At 40.7% G+C, this 24,054-nt stretch overlaps 1 protein-coding gene and 1 non-coding gene across 4 annotated transcripts in view; both read right to left on the bottom strand.

The window, feature by feature from the left end:
* Positions 1–24,054, bottom strand: part of ETFDH (electron transfer flavoprotein dehydrogenase) — a 41,568-nt gene that overhangs the window by 7,837 nt on the left and 9,677 nt on the right. For all 3 annotated transcript variants that reach the window (XM_019025576.4, XM_055384764.2, XM_055384765.2), the window contains exons 3-9: positions 23,342–23,571; positions 21,066–21,147; positions 20,520–20,638; positions 12,505–12,582; positions 7,301–7,447; positions 5,240–5,380; positions 3,807–3,950 (exon numbers count right to left, since the gene is read on the bottom strand). In XM_019025576.4, coding sequence (XP_018881121.3) covers positions 3,807–3,950; positions 5,240–5,380; positions 7,301–7,447; positions 12,505–12,582; positions 20,520–20,638; positions 21,066–21,147; positions 23,342–23,571 — 941 coding nt within the window. The remainder of the gene's footprint in view (positions 1–3,806; positions 3,951–5,239; positions 5,381–7,300; positions 7,448–12,504; positions 12,583–20,519; positions 20,639–21,065; positions 21,148–23,341; positions 23,572–24,054) is intronic.
* LOC115934522 (small nucleolar RNA U3) lies at positions 2,008–2,226 on the bottom strand. Its single transcript, XR_004070299.1, has one exon. It is a non-coding gene; the product is annotated as a small nucleolar RNA U3 (small nucleolar RNA).

Here is a 24,054-nt window from a genome sequence, read left to right as displayed (position 1 = left end):
ATTAGTACAACCATTATGGAAAACAGTATAGAGGTTCCTTAGAAAAGCTACAAATAGAACTACCCATATGACCCAACAATCCCACTATTGGGTATATATCCAAAAGAAAGCAAGTCAGTATGTGGAAGAGATATCTGCACTCTCATATTTATTGCAGCACTATTCACAATAATTGCCAAGATACGGAATCAAACTAAGTGTCCATCAACAGATGAATGGATCAAGGAAACATGGTATATATACACACAATGGAATACTATTCAGCTGGAAGAACAAATGAAATATTGTCATCTGTGACAACATGGATGAGCCTGGAAGACATGTTAAGTCAGTCAAGCACAGAAAGATAAACACCCTATGTTCTCACTCATATATGGAAACTTAAAAAGTTGATCTTATGGAAGTGGAGAGTAGAACAGTGGCTACTAGAGGATGGGAATGGTAGAAAGGGATGCGGGGCATGGGGGCGGGATATGGAGATTGGTTAATGTATACAGAAATACAGCTAGATAGGAGGAATAAGTTCAATTGTTCTATAGCACTGTAGAGTGACTATAATAAAGAATAATTTGTTATTTTTTTCAAATAGAAGGAAAGATTTTAAATATTACCAACACAAATGATAAAGGTTTGAGGTGTTGGGTATACTAATTACCCTGATTTGATCACTAAACATTATACACATGTATGGAAATATCACATTGTATCCTCTCTCCCCCCAAAATTAAGTGGACCTGAAAATTTCAAAGGGCATATACAAAAAAACCCTGTGATTTGCTTTTACATGCATTCGGGGTAATACAAGACTTACAAAGGATACTATACACCCTCTTTATTTTACTTTGACAGCTAGGGATAGAAACCTATGCTCTAATCATGGCACCACTGCAACTAGCTACTACCCTAAACAATAGATTTTGATTAAGGACAAGCTGAATTTCCAAAATAAAATAGATAAAGACAATTCTTTGGACCTTGGTATACATTTCTGATTAAAAAAACAATGTAATAAGGGTGGGATATTTTTCAGTTTAGACCATAAATGTCTATATGTAGCCCACAATATAGCAACTGAACTACAGATTGTTTGCATGGGAAAATGTACTCTTATAGTTTGAAAAGAAGAGAGCCAAGCAGCGTTGTTCTTTCCACATTCTGTATTTTTTTCTTCTCTAAGGATTTCCTAAAGTAAGCCATGGGGTCTTTGTTGAGAAAATGGTGAGTGGTACATTTGGCTGATGGTATTAAGAGGGACTCAGAGGAGGGAGCTAACAAGAAAACTATTGACACCAACTGCAAAAGAGACATGGTGAGCACTCTGTCGCCACAGCTCTCATCAGTGATACAATTCTGTGAGGGAATAGTGGTGAAAAGCAAAACTAGGGGGCAGAAGGAATGCTGGTAAGAGAGAAGGATCAGGGCCCAGGTCCTTTCACAGTATATGTGGGGAATGAATTTATGACTGTGGTTCTCAGACCAAACTCAGGATTAGGATCACTTAGATAAAAGAGCATTAAATCAGGACCACAGAGCAGACAATGGGGAGGAGGTGCTATCTGGAGTGCTACTAGCTGAAAACAGATGAAGATTAGGGACTTAGATGATGACAATGCTTTTCTCAAATAAGGCTGTGGCTTTGTTGACACCAAGTTTGATTCAAGAACCAGAAGAATGTGAAATTTAATAAAAGGATGTAAACTATGAGTGCAAGTTCTTCCAAAATAGGTGCTTAAATCCTAAGAATAAAAATATTACGCCCAAGGAAAATGTATGTTTTTAAGTTCTAGGAGGATCCCACCTTGGGTGGGCTGGGTTACTAGCAGCTACGCACCTTGTTCGGGACATTCATTAAACTAGGGCTACAAGTAATTAGAAACCTACTAGGGGAAGATGATTTTTGGTATAGTCAGCTGAAGAAGGAGAAAAAAGACAGTATTTGTTAGCTCAAAATAAACAAAACTGAATGTTTTGAATTGTTGCCTCTTCTTTTTCGTTACCTAAATGGGAGCCACTTGGACTGCATCCTTTCCCTCTTACTCTCCCTAAGGAAGGATAAAACAATCATCAATGCCGAATGGCAGCTGAGCAAAGCAACATCAAGAGACGGGCGGCATCACACTTGGGAGAGAATACTGCACTTTCCTCGTGATTTCTGGTGCTTGCTACACCTTCAGAGAAACGTCTGTAGTATTGAACTAGAGAAATGATCCCTGAAAGTATAGTCTTTGTTGCCTCTTAAGGTCTTCAAGACCTTAACTGGAAATAAGTTTCTGAATCTCTCGCCAATGAAATCAGAAAATTCAGGTGAAAAGTGTGTGTGTGTGTGTGTGTGTGTGTGTGTGTGTGTGTGTGTGTGTGTGTGTGTGTGTGTGTGTGTGGTGGGGGGAGGGGAGAGTCATCTCCTGTCAATTTGCAAATCATTTGACTTGTTTGACATGCTTAAGTACACAGGATAGATGGTTTTCAATAAAAATCTGGGTGTACTATTGAATATACTGAAACCTTTATAAATTAGAGTAGGGTTAGATTGATAGTAACTATATTATGGACATTATTTTTAAAAGTTTAATAGGCTTGAATACAGTTATGTAATTCAATACATATTTCTACCAAAGGAATTACTACTCTAGAAACAAAAACAATCTCATGAGAAGTAATCTCATGACAGACTTTGGGGACAGCATTATTTGAAGATTCTAGTGATTATGTTTATAATGTAGCTATGGTTTTGAGTTTATGAAATACTATTACAGTAATAAAGTATTTAGAACCTCACTTTTAAAGATAAGGCAATTTCTCCTCCCCAAATTTTCCTATTATCTGTTACTTTTATAATAAGTTTTTTAAAAGAAATCCAATTTCTAAGATAGTCCTAGGTTCCTAGAATATTAGAGACAGAGGGATCATCTTTATTTTACAGATGATCTCTTAAGGCCAAAGTTAAAGAACTTGCTCCAAATAATTTGGTACAAGCTTTAAAGCACATTTTTAGATCATCTTACCTGTATGATAACATTTCTACAACAGTATTAACAGCTTTTATGACAATTAGCTACTAGGTCTTATTTCATTGTTTAATACATACTGAATACATTATATTTGAGAAGATTTTGAATGTATATAAAAATAGGACAATTAAGGTAAAAGCTTAACAGAGGTAACCTAAAAGGCGTGAATGTTACTAGGTAGTTGGAATGAATGAATTATGTTTGCTGAAAACTAAATTTGCCTTTGAGTTTCCTGGCAGTTAAGGAATAAAGAGAAATATTAAGGATTACAGTTTTTATTTTCTGGTTAAAACAACTAACAAACAAAATGTCCATGAATTTATCTCGAGATCAATATATTATTTTTTGCTTTTGTGTTTGAGATGGAGTCTTATTCTGCTGCTCAGGCTGGAGTGCAGTGGCACAATCTTGGCTCACTGCAACCTCCACCTCCTAGGCTCAAGTGATTCTCCTGTCTCAGCCTCCTGAGTAGCTGGGACCACAGGCGCTTGTCACCATGCCCGGCTAATCTTTCTATTTGTTGTAGAGATGGGGTTTCGCCATGTTGCCCAGGCAGACTGCCCAACTCGGCCTTCCAAAGTGCTGGGATTACATGTATGAGCCACTGTGCCCAGCCTAATATATTCTTAAAACTAAATTCATGGTGTAATTGAAGTACTGTGTGACACAGTTTTATAAACTCTACATACTTTTCTTATTCCAATATTGTTTGTATTCTTTATCTAAATTTGTTACATTATATGTTCAATTCTGAATGTATAATACAGAAATAAGGAAAATAAAAGTTGGAAGAGTTACCTGAAAGCCACCTTCATTGAGAGCTCTGGCTCCGTATGCAATCCTTTTTCCACCTTCCAAGGTTGGCCGAATGCTAGGATGGTGTTTCCACCTTTGGAACTCTCTAAATGGACTCAGGTATGGATTCTGATAGTCTAGACCAACCTTAAAAATTTACACTTATATTAAATTAGACATTTTTATTTCAAATTAAATCAAGCTAAAATGTAAGCAATGTTTATCAGAAAACATGTAGGTTAAATTTCTTGTACTCAAAAGTATTTGGAGCACTATGTGCAGTAATCCAAATGTAAATTAAAAATTGTATAAAATCTATTTGGAAAAGAAAAGGTAAAGAAAAGGATAGCATGTGTTTATTATCATCAAAATTATGAGAATTTAGAACATATTAACAAATCCTTGTGCTCTGGAACTCAAAGTCCAAATTAGAAAAACATAATCTATCATGAGATTAGAAAATAAAAATGAACAACAACAAAAAAAACAAGTTAGAACAATATCTGTAGGTAAGCATCTCAGATTATGTTTCTATGAAAGGAGCTGTAATGATTTATTATACATTAATCAATACCAATTTGAAAGAAACTAATAATCTATACTACAGTACAACTGCAGCAAAAATAAAAAGGATGTAAACTACACTCAGAAAAAAAGAGGAAAAGAAATATAGAAGGTTATATTTTATAATGCATTACCAAAGTGTTAAAATTAACCGCATCTTTTTCCTTTGATACAATTAAGTCACAGGAATAAATATCCAAAGGTGATGGGATGAACACTTGACTGGGGGGTCAAAAAACACCAGTAACACATACATTTAACAATGTATCATATGGAGGTCTAATCATGACACTAAACTATAAAGCTGCCACCAGTTGCAAGGTACAGAAACTAATTTTTCCATTCTTTGTAATGTTCAACATGTAATTTACTGCAAAGATGTGTAGGAGGCCAAAAAAGGAGAAACTGCTGGTATTTTTAAAAAGTTCTAAGTTCAAACCTAGTGCTGATTTCATTTTCAGTGGTAGCATGCCACAGTGGAAATGGGATTTGAGGTCAGACAAGGTCAGGCATTTCTGCCTGTTATTTAATGGGTGTATATGGGTAAGTTGTTTAACTTATTTGGACTTCAGTTTTCTCATCTGTAAAATAAAGATATACTTATTTCACAGTTATTATGAAACTTACTTAGAAATCTCAGAAAAGCATCCAGCACAGTGCCTGGAGTGTAGCAGCTACTATTGCTATTGCTACGTGTGTTTAGTAGACTTAATGACACAGCAGCCATAAGCACTTTACGTATTGATAAAATTAGAAAGTAAGCTTTAAATAAAAAGCATTTTACAGTCTTCAGATTCAAAACCCTTATTTTATAACACTGATGGTAATATAACTCTAGCAGTAGAATTTTCCCTAATGGGAATATAACTTACCACAAGACCAAGAGCTACTAGGGGTTCACCTTCATTCAAATGATAGAGGAAAGATCCTCCATAGGTATGTCTGTCCAAGGGCCAACCAACAGTGTGATCTACTCTCCCAGGTTTCCAGTTCTTTTCATCAATAACCCATAACTAAAAAAAAACAAAAACAAACAAAAAGTAAGTCCTGCAGTATTTTAAAAATGTTTTTATGTCACCACAATGCATAAAACTTGCCAGGTTTAATGCCTTATTTATGAAAATTACAAGTGAAAAACTGTAATATAAGAATACAACAAAATTACTTCAAATATCAAAGAAGGCTGGGCACGGTGGCTCACGCCTGCAATCCTAGCACTTTGGGAGGCTGAGGTGGGCAGATCACTTGAGGTCAGGAGTTCGAGACCATCCTGGCCAACATGGTAAAACCCTGTCTCTACTAAAACTACAAAAATTAGCTGGGCATGGTGGCGGACGCCTGTAATCCCAGCTACTCAGGAGACTGAGGCGTGAGAATTGCTTGAACCTGGGAGGCAGAAGTTGCGGTGAGCCAAGATCATGCCACTGCACTCCAGCCTGGGTGAGAGAGCATGACTCAGTCTCAAAAAAAAAAAAAAAATAATAAAAAAGAATACAGGTGGATCACCTTGAATATCAAAGAAAATTATATCAAACTGCAGCATGAGTCAGATTAAAGAAACAGGTCAGAAAACTTATGAACTCTTTAAGACATTAAATAGATTCTCAAATTGGTAAAGACTTTTATACAATTATAGGAAATTAGGAAATCCTACTGAAAGGCTGAGGGAAAGTTCTGCGGTACTGGTAGTGTTCTCTATCTTCATCTGGGTGACAGCCACATGGATATGTTCACCATGTAAAAATTAATGTAGCTGTACACTTAAGGTCTCTTCATAATGGACATGTATTCTCCAACAAAGCAATTTATTCCCTCTACCCTGCCCCCCACAATTGAAATAAATTGTTCACCCTCTTTTCAGACTGGTAAATTTTAAATTCTGAACAGTTTCTATCTGAAATATTATCTAAGTCAGATAATATTATGTGCAATCAGACATATGCAATCTATCAAAACAAACCCTTATTCACAATATAATGAATCTAGTTTTATATAGACTTTGAACCTTTCTGAGATTTAACCTAAAATAAATTTTTTGTTGTTAATTACTATATTCTTTTTTTTTTTTTTTAGAGATAGGATCTCACTCTGTCACCCAGGGTAGGGTGCAGTGGTATGATCACAGGTCACTGCAGTCTTGATCTCTTGGAGTGAAGTGGTTCTCCTGCTTCAGCCTCCAGAGTAGCTGGGACTACAGGTGTGCACCACCACACCTGGCTAATTTTTAAATTTTCAGTAGAGATGAGGTCTCACTACATTGCCCAGGCAGGTCTTGAACTCCTGGACCCAAGCAATCATCTTGCCTTGGCCTCTCAAAATGCTGGGGTTATGGGTGTGGGCCACCATTGCTAGCTCCACAAAAATATTTAAGCAAAAGGGTTATAATGAAAATTTTACATTTACATTCTAATAAGCCTAGGATTTGGGAAAATAAGACTAGAGAATGGATAAATTGAGAAAATGTACAATACATAACCTAATTAAATTTTAGGTTGCAGATTAATATACTATGGCTGAGTGTGTCTTTCATAAAGAAAATTATCTTCACATTATAATTTTGAAAAAATAATTCCTCGTAGGATGTGGTCATCCTACAAACAGTATATGGATAACAAGAACAATCCTAACAGGGCAGATGGCATTACAATGAAAATAAAAAAGATTCAAATATTCACAAGTTCAAGATTCACTTCAAGCAACACTTGATACAACAATTCCAACATGTAAAACTAACTTAACCAGTAATATAATTTGATCAGTAATATCTTCTAGCCCCTTGAAAAATATCGCAAATAAGTTTTAGTCATAATGAACATTTCAAGACAATGAAAAAATATAACTAAAATTAAATCAGTATTATAAACTACCTGATAATACAAATAAATTTAAATTCCATCTTTCAAAATTAAAATTATAGAAACAAACCAGGATACCTCCTTCAGTCCAATCCCGTAGGTTTGAGGTTCACAATTTGCTCTCAAATCAAACTTCTTATATAGTTGCTTGGCTAGATGTCCATGGCAACCTTCTGCAAAAATTGTGACTTTAGCATGTAGTTCCAGTCCTCTCTCAAATGTTGCCTGAAAAGCAAAAACATGTTAAATGGCAACATTTGACAATTTAAAATACATTCACATTCTGGTCAGATTTAAATTGAACTATGATTCAGATGTAGAAGAGACAGTGCAAATGTATAATATTATAAAGAATCACATAGTAAATATATAATATATAGAATCATATGATCTTACTCTTCTCACTTAAAATACCTCATGGAAATCTTTTCAAGTCACTATATAGCTCAAATCTTTCTCTTTAATGACTAGGTAGTAGTCCATGTAGAGAGACAGGATAGATTATCCAGCTCCTCTGCCAATGGATAATAGCCATTCACTGTTTCCAGCTTATGCATGAACATAAACAATTTTATAAGATATAAACACTCTTGAATATATATTTAATATAGAGCTGACCCTTGAACAAGATGGGTTTGAACTGTGTGGGTTCACATATACAAGGATTTATTTTTAACCAAATGAGGATTGAAAATACAATATTCACCGGATGTGAAACCCGAGTATATGGAAGACCGATTTTTCATATATGCGAGTTCTGCAGGGCTAACTTTGGGACTTGACTATGCATGAATTTTGGTATGCTTGTAGGGTCCTGGAGCCAGTCTACCATGCACACCAAGGGACACCTGTATACACGTACAATATTGGTGCTTTTATTCCTATAAGATAGATTCCCAGGAGTGGCCCTCTTAGATCAAAGGGTACATCTATTTTTTTAAAATTGATATTATCATATTACTTCCAAAAAGCCTGAAGCAATGAATATATTTCCATCAGTAGTATATAAGACCCTTTCCCTATAGTACAGTTAGTGACAGATATAACTGTTCCTTTTACATTTTTGCTAGTGTATCAAGTGTGATAACTCACTATTTTTTTTTTTATTTTTTAATTTTTTTTTTTTTTTTTTTTTTGAGACAGAGTTGTGCTCTTGTTGCCCAGGCTGGAGTGCAATGGCACGATCTCGGCTCACTGCAACCTCCGCCTCCAGGGTTCAAGCTATGCTCCTGCCTCAGCCTCCTGAGTAGCTGGGATTACAGGCACCTGCCACCAAGCCCAGCTAACTTTTTGTATTTTTAGTAGAGACAGGGTTTCACCATGTTGGCCAGGCTGGTCTTGAACCCCTGACCTCAGATGATCCACCCACCTTGGCCTCCCAAAGTGCTGGGATTACAAGTGTGAGCCACGGTGCCTGGCCCTCAATACTATTTTAATTTGCATTTCCCTGATTACTATTTTGAGCATCTTTTCTTTTTGATTCAAGAAATAGTGAATGAATACCTACAATGTGCCAGGTTCTGTGCCAGGCATTGGGAATACATGGATGAATTGAAAAAAAGATATGTTCCTTTTCTTTGGACTAGCCATAGAGACAGACATTAAATAAATACATGAGTATATAATTACAATTGTTTAAGTGCTATGAAAGAGAGCAGAGGGTATTACAAGGGAGAATAATAGAAGCCAGCTATTCTAGATTGAGTGATCAGGAAAGTCCTCTTTGAAGAAATGACATTTAACCTCTGGACTCTGAAAAAAACATATTTAAGTATCTTTACTTATGATTAGTGGTCATTGGAGTTGTTCTATGAATTGTTAATTTTTTAGACTCTACCCATTTTTCCAATGTGTTGTCCTTTTTCTTGTCGATGTTTAAGTGCACCTTGATATTACAGATAGTCAAACATTTACAGACTTTATAGTATATTTTGGTATAAAGAAGTGTTTAACTTTTATATATTAAGTTAAAAAAGGTTTGTCTGTTTTTTTACAGGTTTTTAGTACCTTGTTGCGGTAGGGTGGCTTACCCTACACCAAAATTGTTAACTGTCATCTCTTAGATTTCTGATTTGTATTGTTTTAGATCTTTAAATCACCAGAAAGAAACAACCAGCAAACCGGGGTCCAACTCTATTTGCTTCCAGATGGATATAGTTTCCCCAGCACCACTTATAAAACAATTCAATCTGTATGAACTAAAATATTAATGAACATATTTCTGTTTCTTCTTAGAGGTAACATGCCCTTTAGTGTTCAAGGGACAGGCCATGGAGCCACACAGCCTGTATTCAAATCCCAGCCCCACTACTTACCAGGTGTCTGACCCCAGCCAAGTTACTTAACCTCTGTAACTTAAAAATGTCCAAACCAGAATTCTTATAATAAGATGCATATTGGAGATAGGAACCAAGAGAAGGCTGTAAGAGAGCCAAGTCAAAAAAGTGTTTCAAGAAGGAAAACATAATCCAACTGTGTCAAGTGCTACCCACTAGAAGGTCAAGTAAGGGAAAACAGAGACCTGTCCACCAGATTGGCAAAATGGAGGTATTTGTGACTCTAACAAGAGCTGTTTCAGTGAAATGGCAGGGAGAAAGCTTAGCTACAGTGGGTTAAATAGAGAATGGAACAACACCTTAAACAGAATCTTTGATTTTCCCCACTCTAATCTTGTGGTAGTACTATTTTTAAAAACTTAGATTTTGGGGCTGAAATTACTAAGACTCCATTGTACTCTTCTATGCTATTAGATCCGTATAAATACAACATACAAAATGTAAACGTTTTTACAAATGCAAAGCATAAAGTTAAAAACCATATATATATATATTTTTTTAATCTTTTTTTTTTTTTTAGATGGAGTCTCACTCTGTCGCCCAGGCTGGAGTGCAGTGGTGCGATCGCGGCTCACTGCAACCTCTGCCACCTGAAATAAGCCCATATTTGAACAAATGAGAACACACAAAAATGAAATATCAGAATGGTAGAATTTGTGTGCTTCAATTTTGTTATAAAATATAAAAATATTTAGACTGAAATATAATTTATAATTAGTCATAATATAGAAAAGAACCGTAATATATGAAAAACCATATTCTTTTACTGAGAGGCAGTATGAGATAACAGCTCTTTACAAACCTGGCTATGCATCGGAATCCCTGGAGGCTTGTTAAAAAACAGCTTCTTAGGCCTTACTGCAGGACAGGCTGAGCCCCAAGATGTCACATGATTCTGATGGGGCCAGTTAAACCCCTAGAAGTCCCAAACAGGATTTGCCATTTGCTTTTTTTTTTTTTTTTTTTTTTTTTTGAGACGGAGTCTCGCTCTGTAGCCCAGGCTGGAGTGCAGTGGCGTGATCTCGGCTCACTGCAAGCCCCGCCTCCTGGGTTCACGCCATTCTCCTGCCTCAACTTCCCAAACAGCTGGGATTACAGGCGTGCGCCACTACGCCCGGCTAATGTTTTTGTATTTTTTTTTTTTTAGTAGGGACAGGGTTTCACCGTGTTAGCCAGGATGGTCTCTATCTCCTGACCTCGTGATCTGCCTGCCTCAGCCTCCCAAAGTGCTGGGATTACAGGCGTGAGCCACTGCGACGGGCCGCTATTTGCTTTTAAAGCAGGAAATGTGAGAAGGAGAAAATCTGCTGGAAGAGACTGTAGATTCCTAATTCTATTCCAAGAGTGGCAGACAGGAGAATAAACTATCAGTTGACACATATTTACTGAGACCTAATATGTACCTGGCATTATGCCAGGCACTAGAATAACCCCAGGATCTCCATCCTTAGGGAGCTTATAATCTAGTTGGGAAATCGGATAATAAATAAACCTGAATAGGCAGGTTAGTTGATTGAGATGTTAATTTGTGTTTTGTTCATATTATAGGACAGCAAGCTATTTTTTTCCTTATCTTTTCCAAAGAGTGAGAATTCTATGTTCTAACGGTTTTGCTTTCAGATTCAAAAATACAAGATATGAAAACCTGAAAATTATCCAGGTTTATATTTTGAATGGGAGGTGGAGAATCAGTTTTATATCTACCAAAAGATGTTAAAATCATGTCAAAGTGCTTAAGAATACTGTGATAAAGGCCAGGCACGGTGGCTCATGCCTGTAATCCCAGCAATTTGGGAGGCCGAGGTGGGTGGATTACTAGGTCAGGAGTTCAAGACCAGCCTGGCCAACATGGCAAAACCCCATCTCTAATAAAAATACAAAAAGTAGCCAGGTATGGTGGCGCACGCCTGTAATCCCAGCTACTCGGGAGGCTGAGGTGGGAGAACTACTTGAACCTGGAAAGCAGAGGTTGCAGTGAGCCAAGATTGCACCACTGCACTCCAGCCTGGGCAACAGAATGAAACTCCGTCTCAAAACAAACAAACAAACAAACAAACAAACACGTCAAAGTATATCACTATTTATCTACTGATAGTAATGCAAAATGATTCTTGTCCAAAGAAATGAAAATTGTGGAGAAATAAAAACTGTGGAAACTATTTTCATTTGATGTATTTGGTTAATGCAGTGGATTGATGGCCTATAAATGTGTATATGTTTGAATTCTCCTTGCATTGGTTGTAACATCTTACTGATTCTCTCCTTAACTAAATGAAATAAAATCTTTGACATGTGTTTGACTTATGTTTGTATATTTGTATGTTATTATCTTTTAAAAATTTTTTAAACATATTATAACTACTTGCCTAAACCATTGTTAGCTCAAAGTTGCTTCTATATTTTTTAATGAAAGCAAAATTCGATATTAATTACTGTATTCTAACACCCACATTTTTTGACATTTTAAAAATTTTTATTTATTTATTTATTTATTTTGAGACCAGGTTATAAGACTGGCTAATTTTGTATTTTTGATAGAGACAGGGTCTCACCATGTTGCTCAGGAAGTTCTCAAACTCCTGGGTTCAAGTGATCTATCTGCCTTGGCGTCCCAACACCCATATAATTAATGTACAGTTTGTAGCAAGACCTTTATTAAGTCTAAGTTGGTTCTTTCTTCTTCTTTTTTAAGACAGGGTTTTGCTCTGTCACTCACCCAAGCTGAAATGAAGTGGCGTGATTATGACTCACTGCAGCCTCGAACTCCTGGGCTCAAGTGATCCTCCTGTTTCAGCCTCCAAAGTAGCTAGGACTACAGGTGTATACCACAAAGCCCAGCTAATTTTGTTTTCTTTTTTTGGAGAGATGGGGTTTCACTTTGATGCCCACACAGTTCTTTCTGTTGTTTGTCGCTTTATTAAGCACGTAACTATTAAAAAGGTTTACCTTTGGTGCACCATCCTTTTGTATCCCTACATCGTTAGTGGCAATTCCTTTTACACTACCATCATCATGAAAAAGGACCTAAAAACGATAAAAAACAAATTTATTAATACCTTAGAATTAATAATAATCTTGAAAAAAACAGTAAACAGCCTTAGGTTTCTTAGAAGGTGAACATCTTCTCTAGATTATAGAAATAACAGAGTTTAAAATGTTCAGGTAATAAAGAGACATGTATTAAGGTACTCCCTTCCAGAGTATTAACGAACAGAGCTCGCACAATGGGAAATGAAAACAATGCCACAACCTTGATGAGAAAGAAAAGGGGGAGACTACTAGAGAGATTACTAGGGAAACCAGTAAGATTAAACAAGAAGTGCCCTTCAGATGTCAAATCATGTGTAAAGAATCTGAAATGGAGGCCTGTAACACATGAAGAACATGAAGGTGGAGAGAAACTGTCAGGAAAGCTTACGTCTCAAATGAGTGAAGACTTCATTCAATAAACAAAAATAAAACAAAACAGGGAGAAGCTGAAGACAGACCAAGGATGATAAAAGTTTATTTTTGGAGCAAGAAAAAGGGGGAAAATAGGTCAAAAGTGTAATTCTGATGAGGATAAATAGCAATAGTCTGTAACCCTTAGCTTCTGTTTTCTCTGTGGAGGAAAATGCTCGCTGGATAGTAAAGTACAAAATGTACAATGCAATTACACAGCAGATTGTAAGAAAGCATGGGCATGGAGAAGTACAAGAAAAGATTAGCAGCAATGGATATGAACCCACCCCCCCACAAAATAAATATATATATATAAAGGTTTTATTTGAGATCCTGAAAACGAACAAATCAACAGCAGAATATGGCTACAGACTAAACTGAAGTTTGGCTCAGCGTACCCTCAAAAAACCCTGGCAAAGAGATCAATAATCTGTTGATGGTAATCGTTAAGGACCTGAGAAAAAGAAAAGTGATACAAGTGACTATAAGTGTTCATGTATGTATTCCAAAAGTGAAAATCATGGATTCTACAAACCACCTACCTGTGACTTTGACACCGATTCCAGTCAACAATGTTTAACAAGGAGAAATGCAAAATCCCACACTTGGGTCCAAAAACCCCAAATGCACGTATATGGTTTAGGAAAACAGAAATTTATAGCAGCAAGTATAATACAGGGACCCATGTGTTTTATTTGACTTACAAACTGTAAAGGTAAAAACAAATGGAAAAAAAATGAATTTTCCTTGCTGCCAATAACTTTTCTTTCAGCATTTCCTTTAGCAAACTTCCAACTGTAAATCCTTTATTTGTCTCTCTGAGATACATGGCAGTCTTTTTTTTTTTTTTTTTTTTTGGATTTACTCATTTATTTATTCCCTTTCTCTCGCTCGCCATTTCATCCCCCATCTCTAAAATATTAGAGTCACTTTTCTCTTGCATGAGAATGTTCTTTGGTGTTCCCTTTATTACAAGGATGCCTCTGGTAAATTCTCTCAGTTGTTGTTTACCTGAAAATGCCTTTGTTTCCTTGTCAATCTTGATAGTTCTTTTTTTTTTTTTTTTTTTTTTTTTCTGATTTGTCTGGATATTTAATGGTTTGATGCACTTAGAAGCACGCCACTGCGCCCGGCTGGAATGAATGCTTTTTTTTTTTTTTTTTTTTTTTGAAAGTTTTTTTTTTTATTGATCATTCTTGGGTGTTTCTCGCAGAGGGTTACAGGACAATAGTGGAGGGAAGGTCAGCAGATAAGCAAGTGAACAAAGTTCTCTGGTTTTCCTAGGCAGAGGACCCTGCGGCCTTCCGCAGTGTTTGTGTCCCTGGGTACTTGAGATTAGGGAGTGGTGATGGCTCTTAACGAGCATGCTGCCTTCAAGCATCTGTTTAACAAAGCACATCTTGCACCGCCCTTAATCCATTCAACCCTGAGTGGATACAGCACACGTTTCAGAGAGCACAGGGTTGGGGGTAGGGTCACAGATCAACAGGATCCCAAGGCAGAAGAATTTTTTCTTAGTACAGAACAAAATGAAAAGTCTCCCATGTCTACCTCTTTCTACACAGACACGGCAACCATCCGATTTCTCAATCTTTTCCCCACCTTTCCCCCCTTTCCATTCCACAAAACCGCCATTGTCATCATGACCCGTTCTCAATGAGCTGTTGGGTACACCTCCAAGCCGGGGTGGTGGCCGGGCAGAGGGGCTCCCCACCTCCCAGTAGGGGCGGCCGGGCAGAGGTGCCCCTCACCTCCCGGAGGGGGCGGCTGGCCGGGCAGGGGGCTGACCCCCCCCACCTCCCTCCTGGTCGGGGCGGCTGGCCGGGCAGAGGGGCTCCTCACTTCCCAGTAGGGGCGGCCGGGCAGAGGCGCCCCTCACCTCCCGGATGGGGCGGCTGGCCAGGCGGGGGGCCGAACCCCCACCTCCCTCCCGGACAGGGCGGCAGGCTGGGCAGTGGGCTGACCCCCCCACCTCCCTCCCAGACGGGGCGGCTGGCCAGGCGGGGGGCTGACCCCCCACCTCCCTCCCGGACGGGGCGGCTGGCCAGGCGGGGGGCTGACCCCCCACCTCCCTCCCGGACAGGGTGGCAGGCTGGGCGGTGGGCTGACCCCCCCACCTCCCTCCCGGACAGGGCGGCTGGCCGGGCTGAGGGGCTCCTCACTTCCCAGTAGGGGCGGCCGGGCAGAGGCGCCCCTCACCTCCCGGACGGGGCGGCTTGCTTGGCGGGGGGCTGACCCCCCCACCTCCCTCCAGGACGGGGCGGCTGGCCGGGCGGGGGGGCTCCTCACTTCCCAGTAGGGGCGGCCGGGCAGAGGTGCCCCTCACCTCCCGGACGGGGCGGCTGGCCAGGCGGGGGGTTGACCCCCCCACCTCCCTTCCGGACGGGGTGGCTGGCCGGGCGGGGGGCTGACCCCCCCACCTCCCTCCCGGACAGAGCGGCTGGCCGGGCAGAGGGGCTCCTCACTTCCCAGTAGGGGCGGCCGGGCAGAGGCGCCCCTCACCTCTCGGACCGGGTGGCCGGCCAGGCGGGGGGCCGAACCCCCACCTCCCTCCCGGACAGGGCGGCAGGCTGGGCGGTGGGCTAACCCCCCCACCTCCCTCCCAGACGGGGCGGCTGGCCGGGCGGGGGGCTGGCCCCCCCACCTCCCTCCCGGACGGGGCGGCTGGCCGGGCGGGGGACTGACCCCCCCCACCTCCCTCCTGGACGGGTTGGCTGGCCGGGCGGGGGGCTGACCCCCCCACCTCCCTTCCGGACGGGGTGGCTGGCCGGGCGGGGGGCTGATCCCTCCACCTCCCTCCCGGACGAGGTGGCTGCCGGGCGGAGACGCTCCTCACTTCCCAGACGGGGTGGCTGCTGGGCGGAGGGGCTCCTCACTTCTCAGACGGGGCGGTTGCCAGGCAGAGGGTCTCCTCACTTCTCAGACGGGGCAGCCGGGCAGAGACGCTCCTCACATCCCGGACTGGGCGGCAGGGCAGAGGTGCTCCCCACATCTCAGACGATGGGCGGCCGGGCAGAGAGGCTCCTCACTTCCCAGATGTGATGGCGGCTGGGAAGAGGCGCTCCTTGTTTCCTAGATGGGATGGCGGCCGGGCAGAGACGCTCCTCACTTTCCAGACTGGGCAGCCGGGCAGAGGGGCTCCTCACATCCCAGACGATGGGCGGCCAGGCGGAGACGCTCCTCACTTCCCAGACGGGGCGGCAGCCGGGCAGAGGCTGCAATCTCGGCACTTTGGGAGGCCAAGGCAGGCGGCTGGGAGGTGGTTGTAGCGGGCCGAGATCACGCCACTGCACTCCAGCCTGGGCACCATTGAGCACTGAGTTAACCAGACTCTGTCTGCAATCCCGGCACCTCGGGAGGCCGAGGCTGGCAGATCACTCGCGGTTAGGAGCTGGAGACCAGCCCAGCCAACACAGCGAAACCCCGTCTCCACCAAAAATATACGAAAACCAGTCAGGCGGGGCGGTGCGCGCCTGCAATCGCAGGCACTCGGCAGGCTGAGGCAGGAGAATCAGGCAGGGAGGTTGCAGTGAGCTGAGATGGCAGCAGTACCGTCCAGCTTCGGCTCGGCATCAGAGGGAGACCGTGGAAAGAGGGGAGAGGGGAGAGGGGAGAGGGGAGAGAGGAGAGGGGAGAGGGGAGAGGGCACATGGCAGTCTTTTTAAACTGCATTCCAGGAATGTCTTTTTTAGGGCTTCGGAGCCATTGCTTTGAAATGGAACACCAAGGAGGATGCCTCCTGTCTTCCTGTGTCAATGGGAATTTGGGTAGGTGTTTGGCTCTAAGTTGTAACTTCCTGCTTGTCAAAAAACAAAACAAACAAACAAAAAAACCAACAACAAAAAACAAGATATTTTATTTTTCCTTAGAGTAAAAACAGTTAACATGTATGTAATGAATAGATTGTATCTGTAAAAACAGTTAACATGTATGTAATGAATGGATTGTATCTACCTGGCTATTTAAAAGGATGAGATTTCTGTCTTGGCCTGTGATATGCATCATAGTCTTGGTTTAAGGCTAATTCAAGAATAAAACTGTTTCGTTCTTTTTTTTTTGTTTTTTTGAGACGGAGTCTTGCTCTGTCACCCAGGCTGGAGTGCAGTGGCGTGATCTCGACTTACTGCAAGCTCTGCCTCCCGGGTTCACGACATTCTCCTGCCTCAGCCTCCCAAGTAGCTGGGACTATAGGCGCCCACCACCACGCCCAGCTAATCTTTTGTACTTTTAGTAGAGACGGGGTTTCCCCACGGTCTCGATCTCCTGACCTCGTGATCCGCCCGCCTCAGCCTTCCAAAGTGCTGGGATTACAGGTGTGAGCCACTGTGCCCTTTTTTTTTTTTTTTTTTGAGACAGAGTCTCACTCTGTTGCCAGGCTGGAGTGCAGTTGCACCATCTCGGCTCACTGCAACCTCTGCCTCCCGGGTTCAAGTGATTCTCCTGCCTCAGCCTCCTGAGTAGATGGGACTACAGGTGCCTGCCACCACGCCCAGCTAATTTTTGTATTTTTAGTACAGACGGTGTTTCACCATGTTGGCCAGGATGGTCTCGATCTCTTGACCTCATGATCCGCCCACCTCGGCCTCCCAAAGTGCTGGGATAACAGGCATGAGTCACTGCGCCTGGCCTGTTTCATTCTTTTTTATAATTTATGAAGAGAATTTTTCTGGGTCCTCAGGCGATTTTATTTTTTATTTTTTGAGATGGAATCTCGCTCTGTCACCCAGGCTGGAGTGCAGTGGCATGATCTCGGCCCACTGCAACCTCTGCCTTCTGGGTTCAAGCGATTCTCCTGCTTCAGCCTCCCAAGTAGCTAGGATTACAGGCATGTGCCGCCATGCCTGGCTAATTTTTCGTATTTTTAGTAGAGACGGGGTTTCACCATGTTAGCCAGGATGGTCTTGATCTCCTGACCTCATGACCTGCCTGCCTTGGCCTCCCAAAGTGCTGGGATTACAGGCGTGAGCCACTGCGCCCGGCCAAGATTTTATTTTTAATAATTTCCCCAGTAATGCATAATAAGAATCAATAGTGTGATGTGGTTGCCAAAAAAGTAATTACTTTGAGGGAATTAATGGAAGACCAGTTTCTAGAATGGAGAAGATAACAGTTCTACACTAGACATGAAGTGGTTTATTCATTCTGGGTGCCACTTTGTAAAGGGGATAAAAAGAGGATCCATTCAGAAGTGGGCAGCAAGAATACTGAAAGAACTCAAAACTCAAATTATGTACCATCATGGCTGAAAGAACTGAGAATATTTAAGCTAGGGCTGGGGCTCAGAAGATAATACCCTAAAAAGTATGTCCCTGGCATGCCGATGTTGAGGCTCAGAAACTGATATCCCAAAATATGGTGCTTTGACATGCTGAACTGAAGAAGCTTCAATGTCTCTCTGATGTTCCCTGGCCAACTGTCCCTGTCTCTTAATCGTCTGTCTCTCCCAAAGCACAGGATGAAGTTGTTCTCTGAAGTTCCCTTATCTTCCTAAAATATGGGCCTACCAAAGAAGCAAACAATTACTTCTGGTCCCTTTCCTGAGTTTTCATGAACTGAACTCATATTGCAGGAAGAATGACTGAAGTCTGTCAATAAACTTGGACAGGCTTCTGTCAGAAACCATTGCTTCCTCTGCAGGCTCAAGAGACTTTGTCCCAGGTCGCTGTATGTTCTTCAAGCCCACTGAATTCCCCTAAAAATCACCTACTATCCCCCTAAAGTCATCCATACTTCCCCATCTCCATTTTCCCTACCAAGAATGGCATATAACTGTACCCCATTGTGTGGCAGGGTCATCACTCTGTAATATTCCCTTCATGCACGCTGATAAACCTGTATGCCTTTTCTCCTACTAACCTGCCTCTTGTGAGCCGATTTTTCTGTGAACCTTCAGAGGGTGAGGGGGAAGTCTTACCTTGGCACTCAGCCCCTATGCTGAGTACCTGGAACTGAAGAAAGACTGGAAGGCCTCAGAAACAAGGTCTTTCTTACCTTCTCCCATCCCTCTTTCTCCCCTAAAGCAAGTCACAGAAACCAGGATTCCTCTTCCTCAAGGTTGAGTCATAGAAACCAGAAATCCTCTCCCTTAATACAGGCCATAAAACCTAGAAAGGTTATTTTCTTACTTCTCCCTTTCCCCTTGAAAACTCTCACTCCAGAGGAGTTCTGCTCCAGCCATACCTCAGAGGAAGAAATGCTACACAAAAAGGCCAAAGAGAATGTGAACAGACAGGCCTTGCTTGGCTTCCTCTCTCAGTCTACTACCATTAGATCATACCCTTCTGTCTAATCACATTTCAACATGGCTGTCCATTCTTATTGTACCTAAGCATAAAAATGGTTTCCCCTGGGTCTTTGGGGCCTTTATTTCTGAAGGATTTCATATCATGTAGAACTTTGATTAAACAAATGTGGTATGTTTTTCTTGTTACCCTGTCTTTTGTTATAGGAGTGTCAGCTGTGACCCTTATGATGGGCGAGGAAGGGTATCACACCTTTCTGCTATTGGGGCTCAGAAAATGATAGGCTAAAATATGGCACTCTGGCATGCTAAACCAAAGCAGCAGCTTCAAGGTCTCTCTGACCTTCCCCTCCTCCTGTCTTTCAATCCTATCTCTTCTAAAGCACTGGATGTGGCTCTTCTCTGATATTCCATTCTCTACCTTAAGACTGGACCTGCCAAAGAGAACACAATGGTCTTCCATCCCATTCCTGAAATCTTATTATTAATATCTATTGCAGAAAAGAAAACAGAAAAAAGCAACTACACCTAGACAAACACTTTTTCATAAGATCATGCCTGCCTCTCAGGCTCATTCAAATTCCAAAGAGAATCATTTACAAGTTAATTTCTGTGTCTTGGGTGCATTCATTTTCCCTAAAAATCATTCACTTCCTTTCAAGATTGCTAAACACCTAATTTCCCCTTCCCTTCTGATGAAGGGTAGATAAGCGTTTGGACCTCACTGGGCTATCGGGTCATCATTCTCTTGTGCTTATGCATGTTAAATAAATCTGTATGCTTCTTCTCCTATTACTCTGTCTATTGTCAGTTCATTTCTGGTGAACCTTCAGAGGGCAGAGACAAACCTTTCCCTTAACTCCTATACCACCCCTATACTGGGAAATAAAAAAAAATTCCAGAGTAAAGATAGGGAGGAAGAGAGAGCAGGGAATAATTATAATTAGAAAGTTGTCCTTGGAAGAGGGCATAGATTTGTTCTGGATAGTATAAAACCATAGGTAAGTTCTGTTCAAAATAAGGAAGAGATTACCAACAATCTATAATTTTTCATCCCTTATGGTGATCAATCATAAGTTGGACAATCACTTGATGAGGGTACAACATGAGGAATTCAAGTACTCTTTGGATTAGATACTTTAAAGATTCCTTCTAATCTTATAATTCTAAAATCCCATGGCTTTTAAAAAATATTTATTTCTTCAACTTTATAAAATTCTCCACTTATTAAAAAAAGAGAGTTCCTATAAATATTAAAACAAAACAAAACTATACAAACCTCAGCAGCTGCATAACCAGGGTATACTTCAACACCAAGGGCTTCTGCTTGTTCGCCCATCCAGCTCACTAAATGTCCCAAGCGTACAATGTAATTGCCATGATTATTCATTGGAAGCCCTATAAATATATGCTTAATTTATAAATCTGGCTTTTTATTGATAAGACATTACAAAAACATAAATACTTTAAAATTTCGAATCAATATGTATTTCTACATAAGTGCTACATTGATGGTCACACTTTCAACTTATTTTCTACAATTTTGGTCTAGAGTTCTAATTTATTACATTACAAACAACATTAAAGCACTAAGTTAGAAATTCCTGCTTGGCTTGCAAGGCTATCTCAATTCTTCTAGACTGCAAGACAAAAGAACTGAGTTCTAGTCCTGCTTTCCCACCAGCTAGCTGTATAGCTTTGAGTAAGTCCTTCAAATATCTGGGCCTCAGTTCTCGTCTGTAAAAGGAGGAAATTTCGTCAGATGAAATGTAGTTCCTTCCAGCTGTGGAATTCCATAGTTCTATGCATATTCACTATACCTTACCTGGAAGAATTGGCACAGGAATTCTATATTTCTCTGTTAAAATTCCAAATCTGTCTTCTGTTACAGGAGTGTTAAGTGGAGCCTAGAAATAAAAGAAGAAAAAGAAATGTTTTTAGTTTATATTTGCAAGTATAAATATAAATACAAAAAAACTATAAAATGTACTCTGATGACAAAAAAAGAACTCCCCAATTTTCTTTTGGCATTTCCTTTATAAAACTTGTCACTGTGAATCCTTTCTCTGTCTGAGATGTACAGAAATCTTTTTTTTTTTTTTTTTTTTGAGACAGTGTCTCTTTCTGTCACCCAGGCTGGAGTGCAGTGGTGCAATCTCAGCTCACTGCAGCCTCTGCCTCCTGGGTTCAAGTGTTTCTCCTGTCTCAGTCTCCCAAGTGGCTGGGCTTATAGGCACCTGCCACCATGCCGGGCTAATTTTTGTATTTTTAGTAGAGAGGGGGTTTCACCATGTTGGCCAGGTATTTTTAGTAGAGAGGGGGTTTCACCATGTTGGCCAGGCTGGTCTCGAACTCCTGACCTCAAGTCATCCATCCCCCTTGGCCTCCCAAAGTGTTGGGATTACACGCCCGGCCAGCTGGGAATCTTTTAAAAATCTAAATAAACCTCTTGCCAGTTTTGCATCCCAGGAAGGTATTTCTTGGTAGTCTTGGAAACACCTTTGAAACGTGACCCTCATGTCTTTTTGTCTCTGTGGAGAGGTTAGCCAAGGTGCTTGGCTCTTAAGTTGAAACTTCCTGGTTGGTGAAAGGTAAGAGAAGTTTTATTTTCCTTTTGGATAAAGACAATTAACATGTTGTTACACTGTACCTGCTGGCTATACATATTAAAAGGCACCAAAGTCTGTGTGGTGGCTCACAGGCCTGTAGTCCCAGCAATTTGGGAGGCCGAAGCTAGTGAATCTGAGCCCACATGGCAAAAATCCTGTCTCTACTAAAAAAATACAAAAATTAGCTGGGTGTGGTGGTGCACGCCTGTAATCCCAGCTACTAAGGGGGCTGAGGTGGGAGGATTACTTGAGCCCCGGAGGTTGAGGCTGCAGAGAGCCATGATTGTGCCACTGTACTCCAGCCTGGGTGACAGAGTGAGACCCTGTCTCAAAAAAAAGGTGCCAAAGCAATAAAGGGCTTCAACATGAAAAACATTTTCTATTAGAGTTGATATTATGTCAGTGTTAATTCAATAATATCCATTTCTGATATAATATCAAAAGGATAAATTCAACTGGGCCCAATTAAAGTATTTCTAGTTTAAGGGAGCTTGATATTTCAGAAAGGAGGGCACAGACGAAATTTTTGGAATTCAATTTATTCCATATGGAAAAAATACAGATATTTATATAATTTTTGATCTTTGCAAGTATATTCACAACCACTGAATAATTTAATCTAGGAAGTAGGACAGGTATAATATAACCCATCTTAGAGAAGAAAAAATTGACAATCTAAGATTTTAACCAAATTCATACAAATTTTATTTAAGACAATAAAACTCGGACTTGGTCCTCTGTATATCACACCTGTGGTTTTTCTGCTTAGGTTATGGGAAGCCATATTAATATGTTTCTTCAGAAATATCTTTGGCTTTAGATATTGCATTGTCCCAGAAATTATTACTTTATTAAGAACAATCATACAAAGACTTAAAGAACAAGTTTAAAAATACCCTCAAAATACAAAATGCCTCCCAAGAAATATTCAAAGGTCTTCTCAAGTTATCTTCTCATATACCCATTACATAAATACATGTAGAAAGCATTACACAAAAATATTTAATATCATAAATTACAATTCTGATATAAATTTTTTTTTTAATTTAAAAAGTATATAATTATTCCCTTAGAGTTACATGGGCTGGGTGTGGTGGCTCATGCCTGTAATCCCAGTGCTTTGGGAGGCCAAGGTGGGTGGATTGCCTGAGGTCAGGAGTTCGAGACCAACCTGGCCAATACAGTGAAACCCTGTCTCTACTAAAAATACAAAAAATTAGCTGGGAGTGTTGGCAGGTGCTTGTAATCCCAGCTACTAGGGAGACTGAGGCAGGAGAATCACTGGAACCTGGGAGGTGGAGGTTGCAGTGAGCCGAGATCACGCCACTGCACTCCAGCCTGGGCAACAAGAGTGAAACTCCATCTCAAAAAAAGAAAAAAAAAAAAGGTAGAGTTACATGAAAAGGGTTTCCTATATTCCAGTAATTTGGGAACAATTACTGAAATACAATTACAAAAGATTAGACTTTGTATAAAAAACAATTTTTCATACCCCCTTCTCTTTCCAGTCTGGGAAGAGTTCTTTAAAAGCACCTGGATCAAGGCAAGCCCCTGAGAGAGTATGAGCTCCTATCTGGGCAGCTTTCTCCACTAGACACACACGGATGTCCTTTTCATGTGCCGCAGCCAACTGTTTTAGACGAACAGCTGCAGAGAGCCCTGCAGGGCCTGCACCAACTATTACAACATCTGCTTCTTCTGCAAACCTTTCCATGTTCACTCCTGGGAGAAATAAAAATTCTGGGATTAATATGACCCAATAATCACATGATAAATCACATGACAGTTAAAAAATATCCGCTGTGCTTTAGAGTATTATTTATGGAAATTCTCCCTGCGTTTTGCACAATAATTATATTAAGCATATTACTGTATTAGTATGATTATATTCTTAGGTTCTGTTCCAGTACATACTTTATTTCAGTTTCCATAAACTAATTCTTGGCTTTCAGATTTATTATTATACATTTAGCAAATATTTACTTGTGTAAAATACAGTCACAAGTCACTTAATGACAGAAATGCTTTCTGAGAAATGCATCGTTAGGCAATTTTGCCCTTTTGCAAACATCATAGAGTATACTTACACAAACTAATTGTACAGCCTATGATACACCTAGGCAACAGGGTATAGGCTATTGCTCCTAGGCTACAAAGCTATATAGCATGTGACTGACTATACTGAATACTGTAGGCAACTATAAC

The sequence above is a fragment of the Gorilla gorilla genome, chromosome 3 (assembly GCF_029281585.2).
Source record: "Gorilla gorilla gorilla isolate KB3781 chromosome 3, NHGRI_mGorGor1-v2.1_pri, whole genome shotgun sequence".
NCBI lineage: Eukaryota > Metazoa > Chordata > Mammalia > Primates > Hominidae > Gorilla > Gorilla gorilla.
The sequence above is the reverse complement of the archived record's forward strand: the minus strand, read 5'-3'. Positions and strand labels throughout refer to the sequence as shown.